The 21907-nt window shown below is 44.3% G+C and overlaps 2 protein-coding genes and 1 long non-coding RNA gene across 4 annotated transcripts in view; all 3 read right to left on the bottom strand.

Annotated features, from left to right (window-relative positions):
- Positions 1-214: 214 nt before the first annotated feature.
- LOC119123474 lies at positions 215-2002 on the bottom strand. The gene is made up of 4 exons (XR_005098061.1): positions 1750-2002; positions 584-779; positions 416-489; positions 215-337 (listed from the first exon to the last, which is right to left on the bottom strand). It is a non-coding gene; the product is annotated as an uncharacterized LOC119123474 (long non-coding RNA).
- Positions 2003-2488: 486 nt separating this feature from the next.
- Positions 2489-7945, bottom strand: hp1bp3 (heterochromatin protein 1, binding protein 3). Of its 2 annotated transcripts, XM_037252535.1 has the most exons (13): positions 7814-7945; positions 6678-6758; positions 6396-6564; positions 5886-5963; positions 5624-5780; positions 5362-5499; positions 5220-5279; positions 5007-5146; positions 4670-4760; positions 4414-4573; positions 4202-4313; positions 3823-3972; positions 2489-3670 (listed from the first exon to the last, which is right to left on the bottom strand). In XM_037252535.1, exons 2-13 carry the CDS (start codon positions 6742-6744, stop codon positions 3094-3096), a joined length of 1899 nt encoding a protein of 632 aa, XP_037108430.1. In that variant the 5' UTR covers positions 6745-6758; positions 7814-7945; the 3' UTR covers positions 2489-3093. The 2 variants fall into 2 exon arrangements, with proteins under 2 accessions (XP_037108430.1, XP_037108431.1); XM_037252536.1 differs by lacking the exon at positions 5886-5963.
- A 1562-nt stretch (positions 7946-9507) lies between these two features.
- eif4g3a (eukaryotic translation initiation factor 4 gamma, 3a) overlaps positions 9508-21907 on the bottom strand; it is a 35917-nt gene continuing 23517 nt past the window's right edge. The window contains exons 15-36 of the mRNA XM_037252458.1: positions 20341-20343; positions 18801-18934; positions 17568-17687; positions 17211-17366; positions 16936-17133; positions 16624-16770; positions 16198-16434; positions 15966-16070; positions 15732-15870; positions 15255-15367; positions 14764-14854; positions 14481-14601; positions 14159-14403; positions 13986-14083; positions 13736-13908; positions 13523-13648; positions 13362-13443; positions 13075-13173; positions 12845-12991; positions 10846-10927; positions 10588-10734; positions 9508-10383 (exon numbers count right to left, since the gene is read on the bottom strand). Coding sequence (XP_037108353.1) covers positions 10202-10383; positions 10588-10734; positions 10846-10927; positions 12845-12991; positions 13075-13173; positions 13362-13443; positions 13523-13648; positions 13736-13908; positions 13986-14083; positions 14159-14403; positions 14481-14601; positions 14764-14854; positions 15255-15367; positions 15732-15870; positions 15966-16070; positions 16198-16434; positions 16624-16770; positions 16936-17133; positions 17211-17366; positions 17568-17687; positions 18801-18934; positions 20341-20343 — 2945 coding nt within the window. The 3' untranslated portion in view covers positions 9508-10201. The remainder of the gene's footprint in view (positions 10384-10587; positions 10735-10845; positions 10928-12844; positions 12992-13074; positions 13174-13361; positions 13444-13522; positions 13649-13735; positions 13909-13985; positions 14084-14158; positions 14404-14480; positions 14602-14763; positions 14855-15254; positions 15368-15731; positions 15871-15965; positions 16071-16197; positions 16435-16623; positions 16771-16935; positions 17134-17210; positions 17367-17567; positions 17688-18800; positions 18935-20340; positions 20344-21907) is intronic.

The following is a 21907-nucleotide window of genomic DNA, read 5'->3' as shown; positions in this document are numbered from 1 at the left end:
ATCGGCTCTGAAAAAAAAAGATGCAATCGTCACCGCAGGATCCCTGATCAGAACCCGTCCGATCTTGTCTTACCGGTCGCGACCCTCCCAGGCGGGACAACCACACCCAAGCTAACTTTAGCGACCATGCTAACGTTAGCAGCCATTTCCCTGTGAGGGGCACTGTTGCATAAAGACCGGACGCTAGTGGGCGCTGGATTTGTTAGGATCTGAAAACATGGCAGTACAGCTGGGGGTCGGCGCTGCCCGGGTTGTGGGAGACGAAGGCGAAATGGGAGTCGCTGGGCCGAGCGGTGGACAGTGATAGTCTACGAAGGGCGTGGGCCATCAGAAGGGTCTGCAGGACGGAAGACAGGTTGGAGCACATAACCATTGTTAAGTGCAGTTAGAAAAAAAATGAAATAAACATCCATACCGTTTCATCCTCGTTGTACATTTTCACGCTTTGATGGAGAACTTGAGGGATACAGAACTACTTTTCTTGCATGTCTGACAGCAGAAGTACAGTGGTACAGAAAATGGATGGGGAAAAAAAAATGCTTTTGAACTTGGAACAATTTGAAAGTCAAGCAGCAGGACTTACATTCAGGGTCTTCAGGTTCCTGTGCAACTGCTCCATCTGATCATCGAGGCAGATGTTGTCCACCGAAAACGACCCGACATACTTTGGAGCCAAAATGGAGCATTAGATGTCGAATAATGGCGGTAATATACTAATAGTGCTGGCTCACTGCACCATCCTCTCTAACTGCTGTTTCTCCCATGCCGTCTGGAGATTTCTGCACATATGCATATAGTTCACATCAATGTACAAAGAGGAAGAATTCTATTTACTGTTAAGTTGAACAGCAGTTTTTGTCAACTTTATCTTGTCAAATCAAACCAAAAGAGGAACACCGACAGACTAAAGGCATATAGCCAATCTCTGCGTTTAGGATGCCCTCACACTGATATAGATACTGATAAGCATTGGATTTTTATCCACTTTGAAGGTCCACATTGCAATTATACACATCCCAAGCACCACTTGGACATGTGTTACTTGAACAGTGTTCAAATTTTATGCTATGTACTCAAAGTAGACACGGAAATTCCAATCTAGTTTGTCAATTATTCACACTATTTCATCTGGGGGAAAACAGTTATAAAATTTTTAAAAAATCCCAAACTGGAAGTGGTATAGAAAGTGGATCATGGATGACATTTTTCTTGTGTTGCGTCTCACCATATTCCACAAATACACACAAGCAAGTTGTTGGCAGATATAATGAAGACAGCTAATTAAAACATTCTAAGTCAGTGTTGCGGCTCCGAGTCACGACGAGGGACAAGTTTTGGTTTCCAAAAGGGTGTTTTATTCCTCTTCAATTTCTCTCATACAGAACCGCCTTTTTTACATGTACGCACCTCACTCCTCTCTCGTTTTCCTCTCTTTTAACCGATCGCGGTGGTGCCTTTTTGGGCCGTCGGAGAAATCAACGTTAACAAAAGAAATACATACAGCCTAGTTAGAAAAACACCAGAACGATCACCATGACAATTGTGAACACACAGAAAGATAATAAATAACTGGAACATCACTCAAATATTGGTGATCCCGTTGAGAGTCTCACATCAGGTATTCTCTTCGAATTATCTTGACAAGTTTCCTCCATAAAAAACAACAGTCAAAAGTGTCTCAACAGTCGCGGACCGTCTCCCTTCTCAACCGAGATCGTCTTCGTCGACGCCCCCGCCGCCTTTAGTCACCTGAAGTCCGGCTGTCCGAGTTCGGCTGGTGCTTCGACCCAGGTATTCTGTTCAAGCCGAGATAGCAGGTGGGTGTTGGGCTAGAGGAGAGGTCGAGGAACGGGAAGCGAAGTTATGTGCTTTTCGTCTTGGTGTTGCCTCTCGGTTCGCACCTCTCACATTGCTACTTGTTAACGGTTGCGACGTCACAAGTCAGAAGGCGGAAGTAGCACACCTCCACGCGATGGAATTCCAAATCGCCCCGCCCCCTAATTGTTATCACGCTCACGGCTAAATGAATAAATGTGCTGTTTCTTTTAAACTTTAAGGTCTAAGAAAGTTTGCTCACAATTAAATCAGTCTAGAAACTTGGAATTAAAAAAATAAATGTATATTATCATTTTAGTTGTGGAAATAATGTTTTATTCTATACCTTTGGTTTTTTTTTTTTAATTTGAATTATTTTAGTAATAAAAAGGTCAGTTTCATTCTACTGTAATTTAGTCATAAAAGAACTTCATCCAGCATTGTGTATTGTCTTTTTTCAGTGTGATAGTTACATTGCCTTGGCACACATTTTCTGTTTCTTTCATTTTTGTTCAAACCAGCACCGAAGAGAGCTCCCCTCACCCACTCAATACATCAAAATGTAAGAAAATCTAAACTAACAATATCAAAGTACTGTACATGTACAGCTAATGCACTGAAAAAAATAACTTATTGTATATGTTCTTGTGTATGGGAGGCAAAGGGGGGGAAGTGTACAAAGAGCCATTTTATTACTAGGAAAGAAGGCTTAACAACACAAAAAATACACATGCAGGGGGTGGAGACGCTACCCTAAGCAGCTTTTTCCTTATTCACAACATGGAGCTGCGAACCGAATTACAGCTGTGAAGCATTAAAACCAGTTCTTTATCACACACATACATTCATATGTATATACATAAAAATAAAACATGGGACATTTGATGTTTGGACGTATAAGAACAGCAACAACGCATATTTATGTATTTTTTAACAGGCTGCTTCTTTGAACCACAGTGTTAGAACAGGCTCAAGGTCTGAACTAAAATGACCATTTCACTTCCTGGAATAAAACCAGCTGCCAACACGGAGCGGACCAGGTAAATTAAAAAAAAAAAAAAAAAAAAAAATCAAAAAGAAAGCTACATGGCCCTCACTTATAGGATGTCAGGCCTGAGCTGAAGTGCGCTTCTCTACAAACGTATTAAAAGCAAACTGATGGTACCACCTTCTTCTATGGTGGATATGAGAAAAATAAAGAAACTACTGCCCCATTAAGAAAGGGGAAGACAAATAAGGGAGCACTGATGAAAACGGAGGTGGTGACAGACTCAGGGCTCAGTTCTTTCCTCTCTTGGACTTCCGGGTGGACCCCTTGCCAGGAGCTGCTTTTTTGGCAGGGGGCTTACCGCTAGCATCAGCTCCAGAGCGCCTGGACTTTGCTCTCCCTGCTGGCTTCTTGGCCACTGGCTCTTCAGGCTCCGCTGGCTCTTCAGGCTCCGCTGGCTCTTCCTGCTTTGAACGCTTGGCAGCGCCTCTTTTAGAGGGCTGCTTGGCTGGTGATGGTGGCTTGGAGCTCTTTGCAGAACCCCGCTTCTTCGGGGCCACGGGCTCCTTTTTCAATTCAGGCTTCTTCTCCTTGGGCTCCTCTTCCTCCGGCGATTCTTCCGGGGTGGCAGGTCGCTTGGATCCCCGTCTGTTCAAGCGTTTAACAGTGGGCGTCTTTGGCCTCTTGGCAGCTGCTCGCCTCTTGACGGGCGTGGTGGCTTTAGAAGCCGATGCCTTGGCTTTAGTCACCTTCTTGGCCGCCACTTTCTTGGCGGGAGAAGTTTTGGCCAGGGGGCGTCCTTTGTCTGTGCTGGCCTTCTTGGCAGCAGGAAGCTGGCGGACCCTGGGAGGGGGTCTCTTTGTGGACCTGCAGTCAAATCAAAACAAGTCACAGACTTGAACATCAAAATGATTAAAAGTCATTCTCAACTCATGTTTTATAAATAGGTAGTAATAGAAATTCGGTTTGGGGGTGCACAATAACTATTGGAACGATAAGAGAACAGTTGGAGCACGCACCTCTTTCGCACGGGAGCTTCGTCCTCAGAGTCTTCCATCTCATCCTCTTCGGACTCCTCCTCCTCCTGTTCAGATGCAGCTCTCCGCCTGGACCTGGAGGAGGGCTTGGTGGACACCTTGTTGAACTTGTCCGGATACAAGGTAGTTGGGCTGAACACAGGCAAATGAATGAATTGTCTTTTTTTCTTAAGTAAAGCGGGGCAGTGGTAGTCTGCACTAATAGTTGAGAGGTCTAGATGTTTATTTTATTTATTTCCATGGAAAGTGTGGATTGGCCTTTTTGTGCATTTAGTCAATGTAGACAGAACACCAGTGATAAATTCATATTGAGATACTTTAATTTTGAAGAAAAAAAAGCTTTTTGAACAAGAAGTATTACCTTGGGTAGAACGGAAAACAGAGCCTGTAAGTCCCCGTGAAACCATGACCGGTGATCTGCTCCATCCAGCCGAGGACTTTACATTTTGTCAGGGTCCTCCTCAGATTGGCCACTTAACAGTATACACATTCAGTTTGTCTTTTGTCATACAAAAACATGGCTGGCGATGTTGTGGTTTTACAGGCATGTCCTCTAGAGGGGGCCAGACTCACCTAGCTGGTACTCCTTGGCATCCTTGTTGGCGTCAACTAAATACTTGCGCAGTGTAGTGGTGCTGCACGTCTTGGGCTCGTTCATAGCCGTGATGGCCGCCAAGATGGCGTCCTCCAAGGTGCCGCCTTTCAGGAGCACTTGGTTGCCGGTACGTTTCAGCTGTGATAAAACGGTTTGAATTAAAAATGCTTGCATTACTTGCAGTTATATGAAGGTTTACAATACTTAGATGTGTAGAAATGACGGTGACTTTACCTGGAACGTTCCGGAGGCTCCCTTCCCTGTAATTTGCTCCAGTTGTCCTCGCTCCACCGCCTTCACCAGGGCCGACTTCAGGACTTCTGGTCTGGGGGGGAATCATTGACGGTACATCAAGCCAAAGTTCCCCAACAGAAGATTCAGCATGGTATACAGAACGCGGTAAGGCGGAATTTTACTTTCACACAGCAATCTGCAATTTGACATTGTGACAGCAGCATATACATTAGAATGGAAACAACAAATGCCTACAATTGCTTTTGAGTACAGGGCAGGAGAAGAATGTATTCAATTTAAGACCCACATAGCAGAATGTCCTTCAACACACACACACCTGTTCTCGATGTTAAAACTGGGGAAGTGCTGCTCCAAGTACTTCTTAATCAGCAGGTACGACGCCTCCTTGGGCTCACACAGACGTGTAATGATGAGCGGCAGAGCGTCTCCAAGCGCCTCCTGCTTAGAGCCGGCCTTCTGTGACACACACCAACCGCCATCATCACCATCAGCATTTGTGACATCAATTCTTGCAGGAACAGGCACTTACTTTGGACGCAGAGGTCATCTTCCCGATGGCGAAAGTGCCCGAGAGGCCTTTGCCCTTCAGCTAAGAGCACAGCGGAAGAAAAACGTGTTGTGATGAGCAGCGAAGGAGGTTTTAAACGGGCGTCTTGATTTGGCTATTTCACCTGTTTGATGGTGCCCTTCTCCAGATGCCTCTTCATCGCCTTCCTGATGTGAAACTTCTTCTTGTCTAACTCCATGTCGGGGCACTTTTTGGCAATGTACTTTATGACCGACTGGTAGGAAACTCCAGATCCTTGTGACTGTACAAAAAGAAGGTTTTGACATGTATGAACCTTCACTTGACTTGCATGTGTGCGCGCACGCGCACACGCGCACACACACAGACACACACAGACACACACAGACACACACACACACACACACCGTGATGGCTTCGATGAGGAGATGATCCAGTCTGTTCTGCGTGCCGGCGTAATTGGAAACAGGAAGCTTCTTTCTGGCAGTGACGCTGGCCCAGACTGGGATGGTCCTTTTCACCTTCTTGACTTTGGCTTTCTTGTACTTGTAGCCATCCTTCAGCCTGGAAGAAGAGACAGCGAGGAGAATTGACTGTCATAGCTCATCAAAGCCAAGGAGCGATATTTCACTGTGATGGTTCCCATCCTTATCTCTATCGCATCCTCACCTTAGTAGGAGAACATAGCAGTGCGTTGCGCACTGGCCAGCCACGCAGTCCTTGCATTTGTCACTCTGTCCGGATAAACTGAAAATTTGAGAACATCTGTCTTAATAAATAAGTCGTAGCTACTTTAGTGCACTCCCGTTTGCTCAGAAGAACAAGAAGCGATGTTACCACAGTCAGGAAAAGCTAAAATAATAGACCAGAAGATGTTTTCACAATAAAAAGAAAAGTGAGATTAACTATGGGTTAACAATGCAAAAAATGCAATTAAATATTTTAATCGCTTGAAAGCCCTTTACCCTCGAGTCAACCAAACCTTTTGTTTCTAATCATCTGATCTGCAATCTAAAATCACCTCACAGTGGGAACGTAACATCGCACCAGGGAGGAGCGAGCAGCCTGCCATTACAGGGCGGAGCTATGGACCATGCGAGCAGATAAAAGAGCTATCAGAGTGAAATATCGCAGCAGGTCCCCCGTTGTGGTGCCTGGGTGCACTTGTGGAGAACTCACTCTTTTTTCTCTGTCCCGTCATCCAACTTGTCACAGGCCCCATCGTCCGCTTTCTCGCCATTCTCAGCCGCGTCGCATGCCTTTGCCTCGCTCTTGGCAGTGGTCTCTGCGGAGGACACGGGTGGATCACCTTCAACGGATGGAGACTCCTTGGGGGTGTCTTCGTTCCCTGATCATCATTATGAAAAAAAAAAGGAAATTCACGGAAGGTTACTTTGGCTCTATGTTGCTTCATAAATAGCCATGTTTAAGCTCGGAGTTGATCCTCTTCGCGGTCCTCACCTATCTCTACTGCAGCCGAAGGGGGTTTCTCCTGCGTTGGAGTTGCTGCTGCTCGGCGAATCGGCATCACAGGAGGGCGATCTGCAAATGTTTTAGGAAAAAAATAGACAATGCCAATGCTGCTTCACATACATACAGGACGCTACATAAAGCTGCTTAGGCGATCCAACATCTTGTGCATGACTACCTAACTTTTATTTTGACCAATCCTCGATTCTAAAAAGATAGAAAGTTTGTGACAGCCCTAGTGTGAACTGCTCAACAAATGTGAAAAGAGGTACAATACTCGACCCCTATTCTTTCAAAGTTATCTGTTATGCAGGGCTGTCACTATCAGGTACTTTTATGATCAATAATTCTATTATTCCAATCGAGTATCAGACAATTTTATTTTGCATAGTGTATTACAGTCACGTTTTCCCAATTGCTGTTCACCAACAAATGTGTGATTTAAAAGAAAAAAAACCTAAACTAGGCAATCACAGGTGCGGCACCGTGACTACTGGTGAACACGTCCGCCTCACAGTACAGAGGTCCAGGGTTCGATTCTGGGTTCTTGCTTTTACTAGGGACATGTTTTTTTCAATATGCAATTTAGGGAAACTCGGTAACGTACTAATAAATATCTACCCTGATGTCCAGAACGATATGCATACGGTGGCAGCAAAGTTTAAATGAATCGAAAACCAACAAAACCGAAAATCAAAATAATAAAATGAATAACACCAAATTCACACTATTGGATGTCGAGAAAAAATGAATTGGGGGGCCGGGGGGTGTAGTTCAGGGCCCATCACTATGAAAGGATTCAAACAGGCAAATTTTACTTCAATTCGCGGAGGCCCCACGCCGTTTAAGAGACTAAAACTGTCAAATACACGAACTCCCCCGGGGGTCGACAAAGCATTTCGAACCGGTTGCTCTCTTAGAACTCCTGACCAATGTCGGCAGAAGAAAAATCGCCAATTTCGCCATTTTGTCCTCTGGTTAATGTTACACGCACACACAGTTCCGACACACATATAGAGCGGTGGTGGTGATGGCGTCGCGGGAGCATTGCAAGAACTCGCCCAGGCCTGCAACAATTCCCACGTACGGCATTCCGAGCTCCTCTGAAACTGCAACGCAAACCCTACCTTTGACTTTATGGGGAAAAACTGGAGATATTCGCGAGTTAAAAATGAGTGTCCGAGCCTTTATTTCGATTCCTCTGTTTACGGGCCCCGCCCCACTAGAGTGCTGTGTGACGTCAAGGCGTCTCGACTGTCATGGCGGACCGCCGGCAAGTCGACTCTCCCACCATTTCCTTCACCTCGTTCTTTGTTTTATTAGAACTACCTAATCGAATTTATCCACAAATTTCAAGTTAACGTCAGGGTCAATTGAAATTTATGGGAACAAAATAGGCTTTAATTCAATATTATGGTTTAGATTTATCCCCGTGTGTATTAAAATAAGACTCTTTTTAAGACACCCCGTAATTAAATGAAACTCGTATTTACCGTGGCAAATCAATGATGAGGCTTGCCGGCTACAGGACTACAAACATGACCGTGAATCGAGAGGCACTGCGCCTATGGTTCATGGGAGTTGTGGTTCAAAAGCGTAAAGTTGTTTAGGGGACCGCAAAAGTATACGATTATGTCGTTCATGTTTGTAATTGTGGTACTTTGCAGTTGCACTTGTTTTATTCTGTATTTTGTATTGATTTTATACAGTTCTTTTAATCCTCCAAATGACATGGAAAATAAAATGCACCATTATTTGCATCAGGGGTTGAATGTTTTGGGAATTCATTTGATTTAAAAAAATGGACGGACTTGCCAGATCACTCATAGATAAAAAATTAAGCAAAAATGAACGTGTTGAATAAATTATTCTTATAATGTATTCATTTGGTCTAAAATTGACTAATATCAAATCAAATTAAGATTTTAAATTTAGTAAATTTTCTTTACAATAAAGCAATCGCCCAAATATCTAATTTACATTACATTATATTTTCTAAAAGAAAAAAACAAATATAAATATATATGAACATTAAAAAAAGTTAAGGGGGAAAACAAAATCGAAATGATCAAACTATGATAATGTGACTTCTTGGCGGGCAAAAGAGAACTAGAGTTGAAGAAAAGGGACAGTAAAGATGTGACTTTAGAACACCATAAACCAGGGGTCTCAAACTCCAGTCCTCAGGGGTTGCATTCCTACATGTTTTCCAAGTTTCCCTCGTTAAACACACCTGATTCAATTATCAGGCTCCTGCAGAACGTGAGGATGAACTGATCATTTGAATCAGATGTGTTTAACGAGGGAAACTTGGAAAACATGTAGGAATGCGGCCCCCGAGGGGTGGAGTTTGAGACCCCTGCCATAAACAAACGGGTTAATCATCCCAGCCAATGAATTGAAGGGGCTTCTTCAAACCTGCATTGACACACTTTTGCGCAAGCACTTAAAAGAAAAAAAATCAAGACAATTGAAAATACTGCAGAATAACACATTTCCATGCTCACAAAGCAGGTGAATGCATCAAGCCGACATTAAAAGTCAATTATCACATCATGATCAAATTTGTGATAACATTAACCCTCCTGGTGTTTGTTTCTTTCATACACCAAACTGCTGCAAGTATGCAGCACTTCACTGAGGACACTCAAAGCGGTATGTTTTAAGGGAAGTCATAGGCGATTAAGTCGTCGGAAAAATATTCCTTAAGAGCATAATCATAGCAGTTCAATGGATGACATGGATATTTGAGTTTTGAGGGTGTCTCAGCATCAAATAGGAGGAGGATGTTTGAGAAGACAGACACATACAGAATCATCTGCAAGTTTCGAAACACTTTTTTTCTCTCCATCTTTAATGTATTTACAAGCTTTCATTGAGCTGGGTGGGGCTGAAGTATTACAAGCATTTTTGTCATGAGCGCTTCGCTTCCCCTTAGTTCCTCCATCGTCCTTCCTGGCAATTTATGGTTCCGTGTCCACTTTGTTCATCTGCGGTTGTCCATTTTCCGTCGCGCCGACGTGAACAGTACAAGCAGAGGCCGAGGGAGATTTTGGGGGGGATTATTTTAACCGCAAGCTTGGCTTCTTTTCAACCCCCAAATGATTTTGTGCTACCCTGTTTCATTCCAAACAGTGTAGAATCCAGGGAGGCTGTTCTATTCCTTTGTCAAAATTAATATTTTGTTATCATTCTTATTTAATATTATTATTTCTGCTGCTTCAGGTTCTTGCTTCCATATTTGCAGCCCTTAAAAAAATAATAAATTAACGAGTCCAGAATCTATGCTGCTGCTTCTTTTTTTAAGTCTCTTATTAAAAAGTAACAAAAAAAGTAAGTTAAAATTTAAAACAAAAATATTTTCTATGTATAATACATGTATTTAGTGCTTCCGTCATTGGAATTCAAACTGAAAAAGGCGGCATGTTTCCAAACCGTACCGCAGAAAAAGGAATTCCAGCGAACATGAACGGGTCACGTTCAACATTTTGTCGAGCGGGGCCATGCACGTCTCCTCAATTGTCCTCCGACTCTTCCTCGGCCTCCTGCAGCCACGTGAAGAAGGCCGTCACCGACTTGAGGGCCACGCCTTTGCCCTCCTGCTCTGCGGGGTCTTTGCTGGTCTCCCACTTGTTGAACGCCTCCTCCGAGATGACGTCCTCATCGTAGAGGCAATCGAAGAACATCCGCAGTAGGTCTGGCAGATTGGTCACAATGAGCTTGTGCTTCTTTAAACTGTGAAATACTGCTAGAAAGCTTCAGTACTTGAATGGTGATTGGTTAATAAGGATCCAATCATTAACCGGCAGTGCTTACATCCTCCAAATGCAACATATTTACTGGTTCAGAGAACCTGCTCGGCGGACACTTGCAGCATCTCAAGTAATGAAGGAGTACTTACTGGGAGGCTGATCGAGGGAGACTATCAGCGTCTGAAGTGCATAAAGTGCTTGCAGCTGTCGCTCAGTGTCTGAGTTAAGGTACTTGAGTAATACGGGCAACCTCCTCTGGATGATGGCTTTGTCTACTTGACAGTTGGTGCCAATGTCTGCCGACGAAGCAAGGAGGAAGGAGAAAGGAAGCAGTTGAGTGAGTGAGTGAGTGAGTGAGTCCCCCCCTCCTCATTATGACTGGCAAAGACAAAATGGACATGGCTTACCTTTCACCGCTGCCTTGCACACGGCCGTCATCAGTGCCCTCAGGAAGGGTGACGAGCTCATCTGCGTTTCGTCCAGGTTTGCCTAAGTGGCAGATACGTAAAGCAAGAATACTTAAAACACAAAACTACTTCATTAATGTAAATAAGACATTCACAAACATTGTGCCACAGCGCATTCGTGTGCTGTGAGAGATGAATAGGTGTGTTGTGGGAAATGACCGAAATGGTACATATATTGTTTTATTGACTACAAATAATGTACGTACAGTGCCTTGCGAAAGTATTCGGCCCCCTTGAACCTTTCAACATTTCGCCACATTTCAGGCTTCAAACATAAAGATATAAAATTTTTATTTTTTGTCAAGAATCAACAAGTGGGACACAATCGTGAAGTGGAACGAAATTTTTTGGATAATTTAAACTTTTTTAACAAATAAAAAACTGAAAAATGGGGCGTGCAATATTATTCGGCCCCTTTACTTTCAGTGCAGCAAACTCACTCCAGAAGTTCAGTGAGGATCTTTGAATGATCCAATGTTGTCCTAAATGACTGATGATGATAAATAGAATGCACGTGTGTGTAATCAAGTCTCCGTATAAATGCACCTGCTCTTTGATAGTCTCAGGGTTCTGTTTAAAGCGCAGAGAGAACCATGAAGACAAAGGAACACACCAGGCAGGTCCGAGATACTGTTGTGGAGACGTTTAAAGCCGGATTTGGATACAAAAAGATTTCCCAAGCTTTAAACATCTCAAGGAGCACTGTGCAAGCAATTATATTGAAATGGAAGGAGTAGCAGACCACTGCAAATCTACCAAGACCCGGCCGTCCCTCCAAACTTTCATCTCAAACAAGGAGAAGACTGATCAGAGATGCAGCCAAGAGGCCCATGATCACTCTGGATGAACTGCAGATAACTACAGCTGAGGTGGGAGAGTCTGTCCATAGGACAACAATCAGTCGTGCACTGCACAAATCTGGCCTTTATGGAAGAGTGGCAAGAAGAAAGCCATTTCTCAAAGATATCCATAAAAAGTCTCGTTTAAAGTTTGCCACAAGCCACCTGGGAGACACACCAAACATGTGGAAGAAGGTGCTCTGGTCAGATGAAACCAAAATCGAACGTTTTGGCCACAATGCAAAACGATATGTTTGGCGTAAAAGCAACACAGCTCATCACCCTGAACACACCATCCCCACTGTCAAACATGGTGGTGGCAGCATCATGGTTTGGGCCTGCTTTTCTTCAGCAGGGACAGGGAAGATGGCTAAAATTGATGAGAAGATGAATGGAGCCAAATACAGGACCATTCTGGAAGAAAACCTGTTGGAGTCTGCAAAAGACCTGAGACTGGGACGGAGATTTATCTTCCAACAGGACAATGATCCAAAACATAAAGACAAATCTACAATGGAATGGTTCACAAATAGACGTATCCAGGTGTTGGAATGGTCAAGTCAAAGTCCAGACCTGAATCCAATCGAGAATCTGTGGAAAGAGCTGAAGACTGCTGTTCACAAACGCTCTCCATCCAACCTCACTGAGCTCGAGCTGTTTTGCAAGGAAGAATGGGCAAGAATTCCAGTCTCTCGATGTGCAAAACTGATAGAGACATACCCCTAGCGACTTGCAGCTGTAATTGCAGCAAAAGGTGGCGCTACAAAGTATTAGCACAAGGGGGCCGAATAATATTGCACGCCCCACTTTTCAGTTTTTTATTTGTTAAAAAAAGTTTAAATTATCCAATAAATTTTGTTCCACTTCACGATTGTGTCCCACTTGTTGTTGATTCTTGACAAAAAATTAAAATTTTATATCTTTATGTTTGAAGCCTGAAATGTGGCAAAATGTTGAAAGGTTCAAGGGGGCCGAAGACTTTCGCAAGGCACTGTATCTGTTGAAGTGGCGAGGGATCACTGTACATAAACTCAACAGTAACAAATTTCATGTATTTGCGAGTTGCTTCCTTTGAGAACGCAGTGAGCGCCCCTCAGTACCTCCACCCAGTCAAAAATTTGCTCGTCGCTGGCCTTGTCCTCCAGCAGGAGCCTATCCAGCTGCTGGCTCAGCTCCTCAGGGGACAAGGTCGTTTTAGAGAGCGCTGCTTCGGGTTGCGCGCCGTCCAACTGGGTGAACTCCAGCCTCTGCGTGCGAGAGGTAAAAGATAAATCAAAGATAATTCTGTGGACCGCGGCTTGTTGGTGCCCGTAGAAGCGGCTCGGGGTACCTGTTGTGAGATAAAGGCCTGGACATCCTCTCCCTCTGGCAGGAAATCAGGCCATCTGAGGTCAGATTCCCTCCACAGAGAACCCACAGCTGTATGGCTCTGAGGAGATAACCGGTGTGCATAAATCCATCAATTAATTAACAAAAAGGAAAAATGGAAATACAGGTGAACAATAGTGCAAGGTGATTAATTTTCATTGTAACAGACACCACTGACATCTGCGGCGCCTGTCTTCGTCCACATGCGCAATCAAGCATGTTTAGACAGCAGGTCAACGTGTCGCTTACCATATGTTTGCATAGTATGTGCAGTATTTCAGATATGAGGATTCCTGCTCTTCCCACAGCTAACAAGGGTTTGCTCAATTCACTGTGAACACAAACGGCATTATCAAACTAATGAGTCTACACATCCAAGCCACGAGGGAGGCAGCGGGCACACTGGGTACCTGAAGAGCTCTCTCATAGAGAAGCCTCCGTCCTTCAGCACGGGGCTTAGCAGCTGGGCCAGGTACAGCCAGATATGAGGAATGTCGATAGCCATATCGTCCGCCTGCTCCAGTATTTCAGCAAACCTGTGTAGGCATGTGTGTTCATTCACGCTGGCTGGTCGGTACCGAATTTGATTCAAAGGCTGTGCCTGCGCAGTGTGCATGGGATACCCTTTGTAAAACTGGTCTTTTGGCAGAACTCCCTGCTGAACCAGCTGCAAGAAGAGCAGGCCCATGTGGTCCCGTGTGATTTGACTGCGCTCCAGCGTCGACTCCACTCCGACACGCACGAAGATGTGCAGCTGGGGGGCCGAAACCAGCTCGTCCACACACTGAACGGCCTCCTGCAGATACCACAATGGCCAATTCAATGGACTACTTAAAAAAGATGATGGATTAAAAGTCCAGTGAGTGTCAGTACCTTGTAATCATTAATGTGGAGGAACTCATCAATGATGGACTTGGACTTAAACTCCATGTCTTCCTCAGACAGGACAAGCCTTTCTGGCTCCGGTTTGACTGTCAAGGTATCGTAAAACAACTATGAGTCTGAGGTGTTTTTTTAAACTTTGTGATCTGATTGACCTTGCTTACCAGGCTCTCTGGTCTTGCTACGCTCTGGTTCTGGCTCTGGTTTGTCCTCAGTGACACTTTTTCTGCGGGGCTCTGCTGCCTCGTTCTCCCGCTCCCTCCGCGTCTCCTCCGGGGGATGGCTGTCTTGCAGATTCTTATTACTGTCACCCCGGTTGAAAGACGCGAGCCTCGGCGACGCCGACAACGGTGGCGCCGTTTGGACCTGTGACTTCTCACTGCGCTCCCGTGCCACACTGCTACGATTGCTGGACATGAACAGAAAATATTTTTGTGGGACAAGCACAATCAACCATAGCTGAAACTAATGATCATTTTAACTCACCTTCCGAGAGTCCGCCTCGAATCAAAGTCTGGGTTCTGTGGAGCAGCCGACGAAGCCTGTTGAGACAGTGTGGACTGCAGCACAGAGTAGTGGTTGAGGCTGCTGCCACTCCTCAACAGTTCTAAAAGTGGGGAGGAGAAAAGAATTACCAGATCAATGGGAGCTTTCACAAATTCTATGCAACATCAGACATTAGACCTCTTTCATCATTACATGATGAAAGAGAGAGAAAGTGAGAAAGAGACAGATGAAGATATTGAAAATCAATTTGTAAAGATCAGACCTGAGTCGCTGGCCTTGGCTCCACCGCTGCTTCCCTTCACCCATGTGACTTGAGCCCGCGGGCCAAGCTGGATCTTCTCATCCATCTGAGGCTGTAGAGAAAGTTAGAAAAAGTGTGATGACACCAACTTGAGGGAGACTTCAATTTGACAGGTCAATGATTTATCAGGCTCAAGTTCTAAAAGTTTGGAAAGAATCTATTTAATCCATATGATAGTTTTTTGGGACTGTCCATTTCATAGTGATTCCCAACCAGTGTGCAGTGTGTTGTGAGAAATACTGCAGGAAAATAGACAAATTCACTTTGTCCAAAATGTATTTTTTACAAATATAACAATATCTAATCTGTGGATTTAAAATCATAACGCGCCGCTCTAAGCATGCATACCGCCAACTTGGTTCAACACATGAGGGGAATTTTTTTTAATAGAGCTCTGATGAGGGGGTTAAAAAAGTTCTGCAAACAGACCTGACATAGCAGCGGTAGCTTACCTTTGATATCTTTGGGATTTTATTCGGGTCGATCGTCCTGCTGTTCTTGGTCATGGGCACGGTATTCCAGGTCTCTTCTCTGGGCATGCGGGGCTCTCTCTGCTCTCGCATATCTATAAAACAAAATGTGACCCACCGACCATTGTAGCGCAAAGGGTTAGAGCGTAAGGTAACTTCGTTAGATAATTGAAGCTGAACATTAAAGGACTGAGAGCTGATACAGAGAACAATGCATCTGAATTTTCACATTTTATTTCTGTCACATTCATCGCTACGGGGCAACGAGGTAACGTTCAGTGATTTCTGTAATAAAACGCAGACAATCTGTGTAACAGCTGGCAGCTCAGCAGAGGCTTCCCGGTGGCTGCTGCGTAAAACTTTGTATCTGCGCGGTCATGCGGACACAAAGTTGGAACGTTTGTAGACGCGCAGATGTGACTGGGAGTCCTATGAAAAGGATCACGCAGGTGGCCTCACCTCCTCGTCTCTTGTTCTCTTTGGAGAGCAGCTGTTGGTGCACTTTTCTCTGCTCTTCCTGCTCTTCAATTTTGGCCTCCTTGTGGATCTGCTCAATGGTTTTGGGCCCCTGGTCGGCTCTTCTGGACACCCAGTTGTGCTACAAGAACAGGGGTGAACACGTAGCAGTGTCACATTGTGTATGGCACTTTAGAAAAGGACAAAAATCACATGGAGGCCTTTGACAAAACTCACCAATCTCAGGTCAATGACGTCCTGCAACATAAAGCGTATCCGAGACGACGTCTTCTTCTCCTTCACTATTTTTTCCATCTGAGTGAAATACTGATCCATACGAGGCTAGGGAGAGGATGAAATTAAAGTGGGTTATTCAAACTTGCGAGGTGTGCGTCTGTGGCTCCGCCGATCATTTTTTTTCACTCGCGTTTACAAATGTTTGCCGTCAAAATCGCACCATGGGGCTCACCTTGGCTTTTTCAAAGTCGAGGTCTTTTCCGATTGTGGTGAGAAGCCTGCAGAGGCACTCAAGAGACTCTTCGTCATGGTTTTTCAGCAGCTTGACAACACAATCGTGCATGATGGCCTCTGTAAGCATTTTGAGCTTGAAAAGCTCCCCGATGAACTTGATATTGCCGATGGATCGCCGCCGCGCCTTATCCTTGGCCTCCTCTAACTCCTCCTGAAGCCGCTCACGCTCCGTGGACTGCATGGACATGATAAAGAAAGAAAAACACCGGTAGGTGGATTCAACATTGGGATGGGCTTTTGGCATGTCCGTCACCTTCAACAATTCAAAGAATGGATTAATAGTTCCATGAATAATTTTCCATGACTGCTAATTTCTTATGACACACTCCGAAAAATCACCAGCTTAAAAGATTCTGGCACATACCGAATCAGCAGAGTCCAGCTCTTTCTGCTTCTTCTCAAACACCACATCATCCACTTTGTCCTTCTCAAACTCCTTCTGGCAGCGGTGGAGCAGCAACTTACGAAAGTTGACTGTGTTGTTTGGCTTGTCCGCAATTTCCACTTTGAGCTGTATACACACGCACACATGCAACGTCTGTTAAGCAAGCATTATTTTCTGACCAGAATACAGACAATTGCAATTTAGTTTTTCCAAAGGTGGATGTTCGCCACTTTATATATCTATAACATTTATCACGTTATTATAAGTTAATCATAGCAGCCGTAGCTTTACCTCAGCAAGGCACCTGCACATGTTCCCGTAGGCGACAGAAAAGCTGGGCTCATCAATAGCTTTCTCAAAAACGAGGTCGATCACCCCCTTCAGTCGCTCTTCTGTGTCAATGGTCAAGTCCGTCACCTGCTTCAGCAGCTGGCTGAACTTCTGCGGCGTGAGCTTGTTCAGAATGCTGCGCACTTTCCTGAACAGCTCCTGGAGGAGACAAGACCCCACAAAAAAAAAATGCAGCAATTCCATCTGTGGAAGGGAGGTAAAATCCAATTTCCTACCTGTGTCCTCAAGGTCTCCGGGTCCTCGACCACACACTCCCGCTTGGAGCCCGGCTTCCAGGCGTTCTTTGCCCTCTGCAGTTTAACTTCATCATTCACCGGGACGCTCATGATGATCTTCCTTGGAGGAGGCCGCCGCGTGCCCATGTTCATTAGCTGTGCAGGAAGATGGGAAGTGAAGGATTTAAATAGAGCTTGATATTTTCAAAATGTATTTTTATTTTTCCTAATAGGGACAAAGTCACACATCTACAGTAATTGAGGGAGGCATTTATTTGTGTTGACCACTTGGGCCCTGATCAAATAAAAGCAGTCACGGAGCTTCAGAAGAGTTTGTCAGGTATTTCTGCGACTCACCATAGCACCTCTCGCACTGCTCATCTGTCTGCCAAAGTCTGCAAAGGCAGGTGTGAAATCGGATCCCCTGGAAATCACCCTGGGATCCACCGCTCGAGAAGGCAACTTGTTTTGGTTCATCTGCAATGGTATGCATGTTACTGAAAAGTCTAAATTACTCAAGTGTGAATATAAGTATGAATGGTGGTTTGTCTACATGTGTCCAGCTTAGGGAATGCCCTGCTTCACTCGCCAAATTGAGTTGGCTCCAGCTCACCCATGACCTTAAAATAAGCGCTATAGAAAATGGCTGAATCTTCAACAGCAGGGGGAGCAGTCATCCTCCGCCAATATTGGAGAAAAGGGTTTGTTTCTAACAATGGTTGGCCTAAAGGTGACTCGTTGCAACTGACAGCCTTGCAACATTTTAAGTTGTTTTGCTTGGTGTATTTTTTTTTTTTACAGGACAGCCCTGCTCAAATGGCCGTCCAGTGAGAACCAGATGTGGAGGGAAAGAAAGGAACGTAGAAGCAAGAGGGACTATTGCGGGGGAAGAGGGAGAAAAAAAAAGTATTCAACTCATTGACCTCTTCGTTACTCTTCTTCCTGTAAAACTAGGAGTTTTGACATCAGCCAGTTTAGCGGCTCTTGACAGAGGTGGGGGACGGCCTCTTAATGCTGCCAAGTGTGACATAATGGCAGTGTGATTTTAATCAAAACAGGATTTCAGCAGAACCCCACGCTCTACATTACACACTTAAATACAAAAATCAGGAGCCTCTTTGACGCGATCTACCTTTGCGGTTTACACAGCGGAGGTGGGATTTTGCTGCAACTATTCACGCTTTCACACCACATCCCGCAATTGGATTATTAGATTTTTTGCACAATAAAAAAATTAATAAAACTGAATAGAAGAGATTCCGCGGCCAGCAGAGAAAGCCCTTTGAGCGCTGCGTCAGCTTATGGTCCATATATTGCATGCCATTTTTCTCGCACTAGTAAGACAAGTCAGCACACTTGGTAGGTTGTCAAATAAAAGCTAAAACAGTTTGTAAAGCATTTTTCCAACATCCTACCAGTGCGTTGAATTTTCTTACTACAAAAGGCGTACTAATGAACCTTAAACTGGGTACCATGGAAAAAGAGTCCATGCTCAAAGGGCTTTTGATAAGCCTGGAAATAAAAGACCAGATGGTAGGTAAAAAGTAATCAACCCAACCTCCATCAACTTCTACCAAATGGGGTACTCACCTTGTCAAGCACCACGTCGCTGATTGGTGGGAGACCCTCTGGTTTCTGTACACAGGCAGGCATGTATTGGAAACGCAATAAGTAGCTCCTGTCGTACTGTCGCTTCTTGCTGGGATCGGACAGGTCTGGACCACCTAGAAAATAAAAAAATAAGACCGGTGGTCATTATAAATCCGATCAGAGGAAGGCTGGATTTTGAAAATATTTCAAACTTAAAAAAAATAATTAAAAAGGTATCATACTCTAGCATGAATATATATATATATATATATATATACACTGCTCAAAAAAATTAAAGGAACACTTTGAAAACACATCAGATTTCAATGGTGAAATGTTTTTGGGGGGATATCTATACTGATATGGACAGTTAAATGTCTCAGGAACAAAAGGATGCCACATCTTTTGATGGAAATAAAAGTTTTCTGCCTACAGAGGGCTCAGTATACAGACACCCCAAAAATCAAAGTGAAAAAATGATATGGCAGGCTCGTCCTTTTTGCCTAAATTCAATTTCTGCAACTCAAATTTTTTTTCAATATCTTGTGTGGCCCCCACGAGCTTGTATGCATGCTTGACAACGTCGCGGCATGCTCCTAATGAGACGACAGATGGTGTCTTGTGAGATGTCCTCCCAGATCTGTCTAAGGGCATCAGTGAGCTCCTGTAAAGTCTGAGGAACAACCTGGCAGCGTATGATGGACCGAAACATTATGTCCCAGAGGTGTTCTATCGGGTTTAGATCAGGTGATTGTGAGGGCCATTCAATTGTGTCAATTCCTTCATCCTCCAGATCAGAGGTGCGCAATACGTCGATCGCGATCGACCGGTCGATCGCCAAGCCACTATTGGTCGATCGCGTGATATCAATTTTATTTTTTTTCTGCACTTGACGCGTGCGTGTACAAACAACGGCGCTAACAACACAACACAAACACGCTAGCTCGCGAGTTCCCTCCAATTGTCAGAACCCTGTTTTTTCTCTTAAACTTAAGAAAGGGTATAAAAATGAGTGGGGCAGCTGGCCATAGTAAGAAGTATCACTTTCATAGGGAATGGGAGTCAGACTTTTTTTTCACGATGACACACACATACATACATACAAATATATATATATATATACATATATATATGTCGGCCCCCTTGAACCTTTCAACATTTCGCCACATTTCAGGCTTCAAACATAAAGATATAAAATTTTAATTTTTTGTCGAGAATCAACAACAAGTGGGACACAATCGTGAAGTGGAACGAAATTTATTAGATAATTTAAACTTTTTTAACAAATAAAAAACTGAAAAGTGGGGCATGCAATATTATTCGGCCCCCTTGCGCTAATACTTTGTAGCGCCACGTCAATTTTAGCCATCTTCCCTGTCCCTGCTGAAGAAAAGCAGGCCCAAACCATGATGCTGCCACCACCATGTTTGACAGTGGGGATGGTGTGTTCAGGGTGATGAGCTGTGTTGCTTTTACGCCAAACATATCGTTTGGCATTGTGGCCAAAAAGTTCGATTTTGGTTTCATCTGACCAGAGTACCTTCTTCCACATGTTTGGTGTGTCTCCCAGGTGGCTTGTGGCAAACTTTAAACGAGACTTTTTATGGATATCTTTGAGAAATGGCTTTCTTCTTGCCACTCTTCCATAAAGGCCAGATTTGTGCAGTGCACGACTGATTGTTGTCCTATGGACAGACTCTCCCACCTCAGCTGTAGTTATCTGCAGTTCATCCAGAGTGATCATGGGCCTCTTGGCTGCATCTCTGATCAGTCTTCTCCTTGTTTGAGATGAAAGTTTGGAGGGACGGCCGGGTCTTGGTAGATTTGCAGTGGTCTGATACGCCTTCCATTTCAATATAATTGCTTGCACAGTGCTCCTTGAGATGTTTAAAGCTTGGGAAATCTTTTTGTATCCAAATCCGGCTTTAAACATCTCCACAACAGTATCTCGGACCTGCCTGGTGTGTTCCTTTGTCTTCATGGTTCTCTCTGCGCTTTAAACAGAACCCTGAGACTATCAAAGAGCAGGTGCATTTATACGGAGACTTGATTACACACAGGTGCATTCTATTTATCATCATCAGTCATTTAGGACAACATTGGGTCATTCAAAGATCCTCACTGAACTTCTGGAGTGAGTTTGCTGCACTGAAAGTAAAGGGGCCGAATAATATTGCACGCCCCACTTTTCAGTTTTTTATTTGTTAAAAAAGTTTAAATTATCCAATAAATTTCGTTCCACTTCACGATTGTGTCCCACTTGTTGTTGATTCTTGACAAAAAATTAAAATTTTATATCTTTATGTTTGAAGCCTGAAATGTGGCGAAATGTTGAAAGGTTCAAGGGGGCCGAATACTTTCGCAAGGCACTGGATATATATATATATATATATATATATATATATATACATATATATATATATATATACTATATATATAAATAAAATTTTTTTTTTTTTGGGTAGATCTTTGTGACTTGGTCATTTCAAAAGTAGCTCGCGAGCTCAAAAGGTTTGCCTACCCCTGCTCCAGATACTGTCTGCATACTCTTGCCACAACAGGCCGGGCATTGTTGTGGATCAGGAGGAACCCAGGACCTACTGCACCAGCGTAGGGTCTGACCATGGGTGCAAGGATTTCATCCCGATACCTAATGGCAGTCAGACTGCCGTTCTCTAGCCTGTAGAGGTCTGTTCGTCCCTCCATGGAAATGCCTCCCCAGACCATCACTGACCCACCACCAAACCGGTCATGCTGAATGATGTTGCAGGCAGCATAGCGCTCTCCTTGGCTTCTCCAGACCCTTTCACGTCTATCACAGGTGCTCAGGGTAAACCTGTTCTCATCTGTGAAAAGCACAGGGCGCCAGTGGCGGACTTGCCAATTCTGGTGTTCTATGGCAAATGCCAAATCGAGCTCCACAGTGCTGAGCAATGAGCACAGGAAACACTACAGGACGTCGTGCCCTGAGGCCACCCTCGTGAAGTCTGTTTCTGACTGTTTGGGCAGAGACATTCACACCAGTAGCCTGCTGGAGGTCATTCTGTAGGGCTCGGGCAGTGCTCAACCTGTTCCTCCTACCACAAAGCAGCAGATATCGGTCCTGC

The sequence above is a fragment of the Syngnathus acus genome, chromosome 5, assembly GCF_901709675.1.
Source record: "Syngnathus acus chromosome 5, fSynAcu1.2, whole genome shotgun sequence".
NCBI lineage: Eukaryota > Metazoa > Chordata > Actinopteri > Syngnathiformes > Syngnathidae > Syngnathus > Syngnathus acus.
This window is presented reverse-complemented; position numbering and strand designations above follow the sequence as displayed.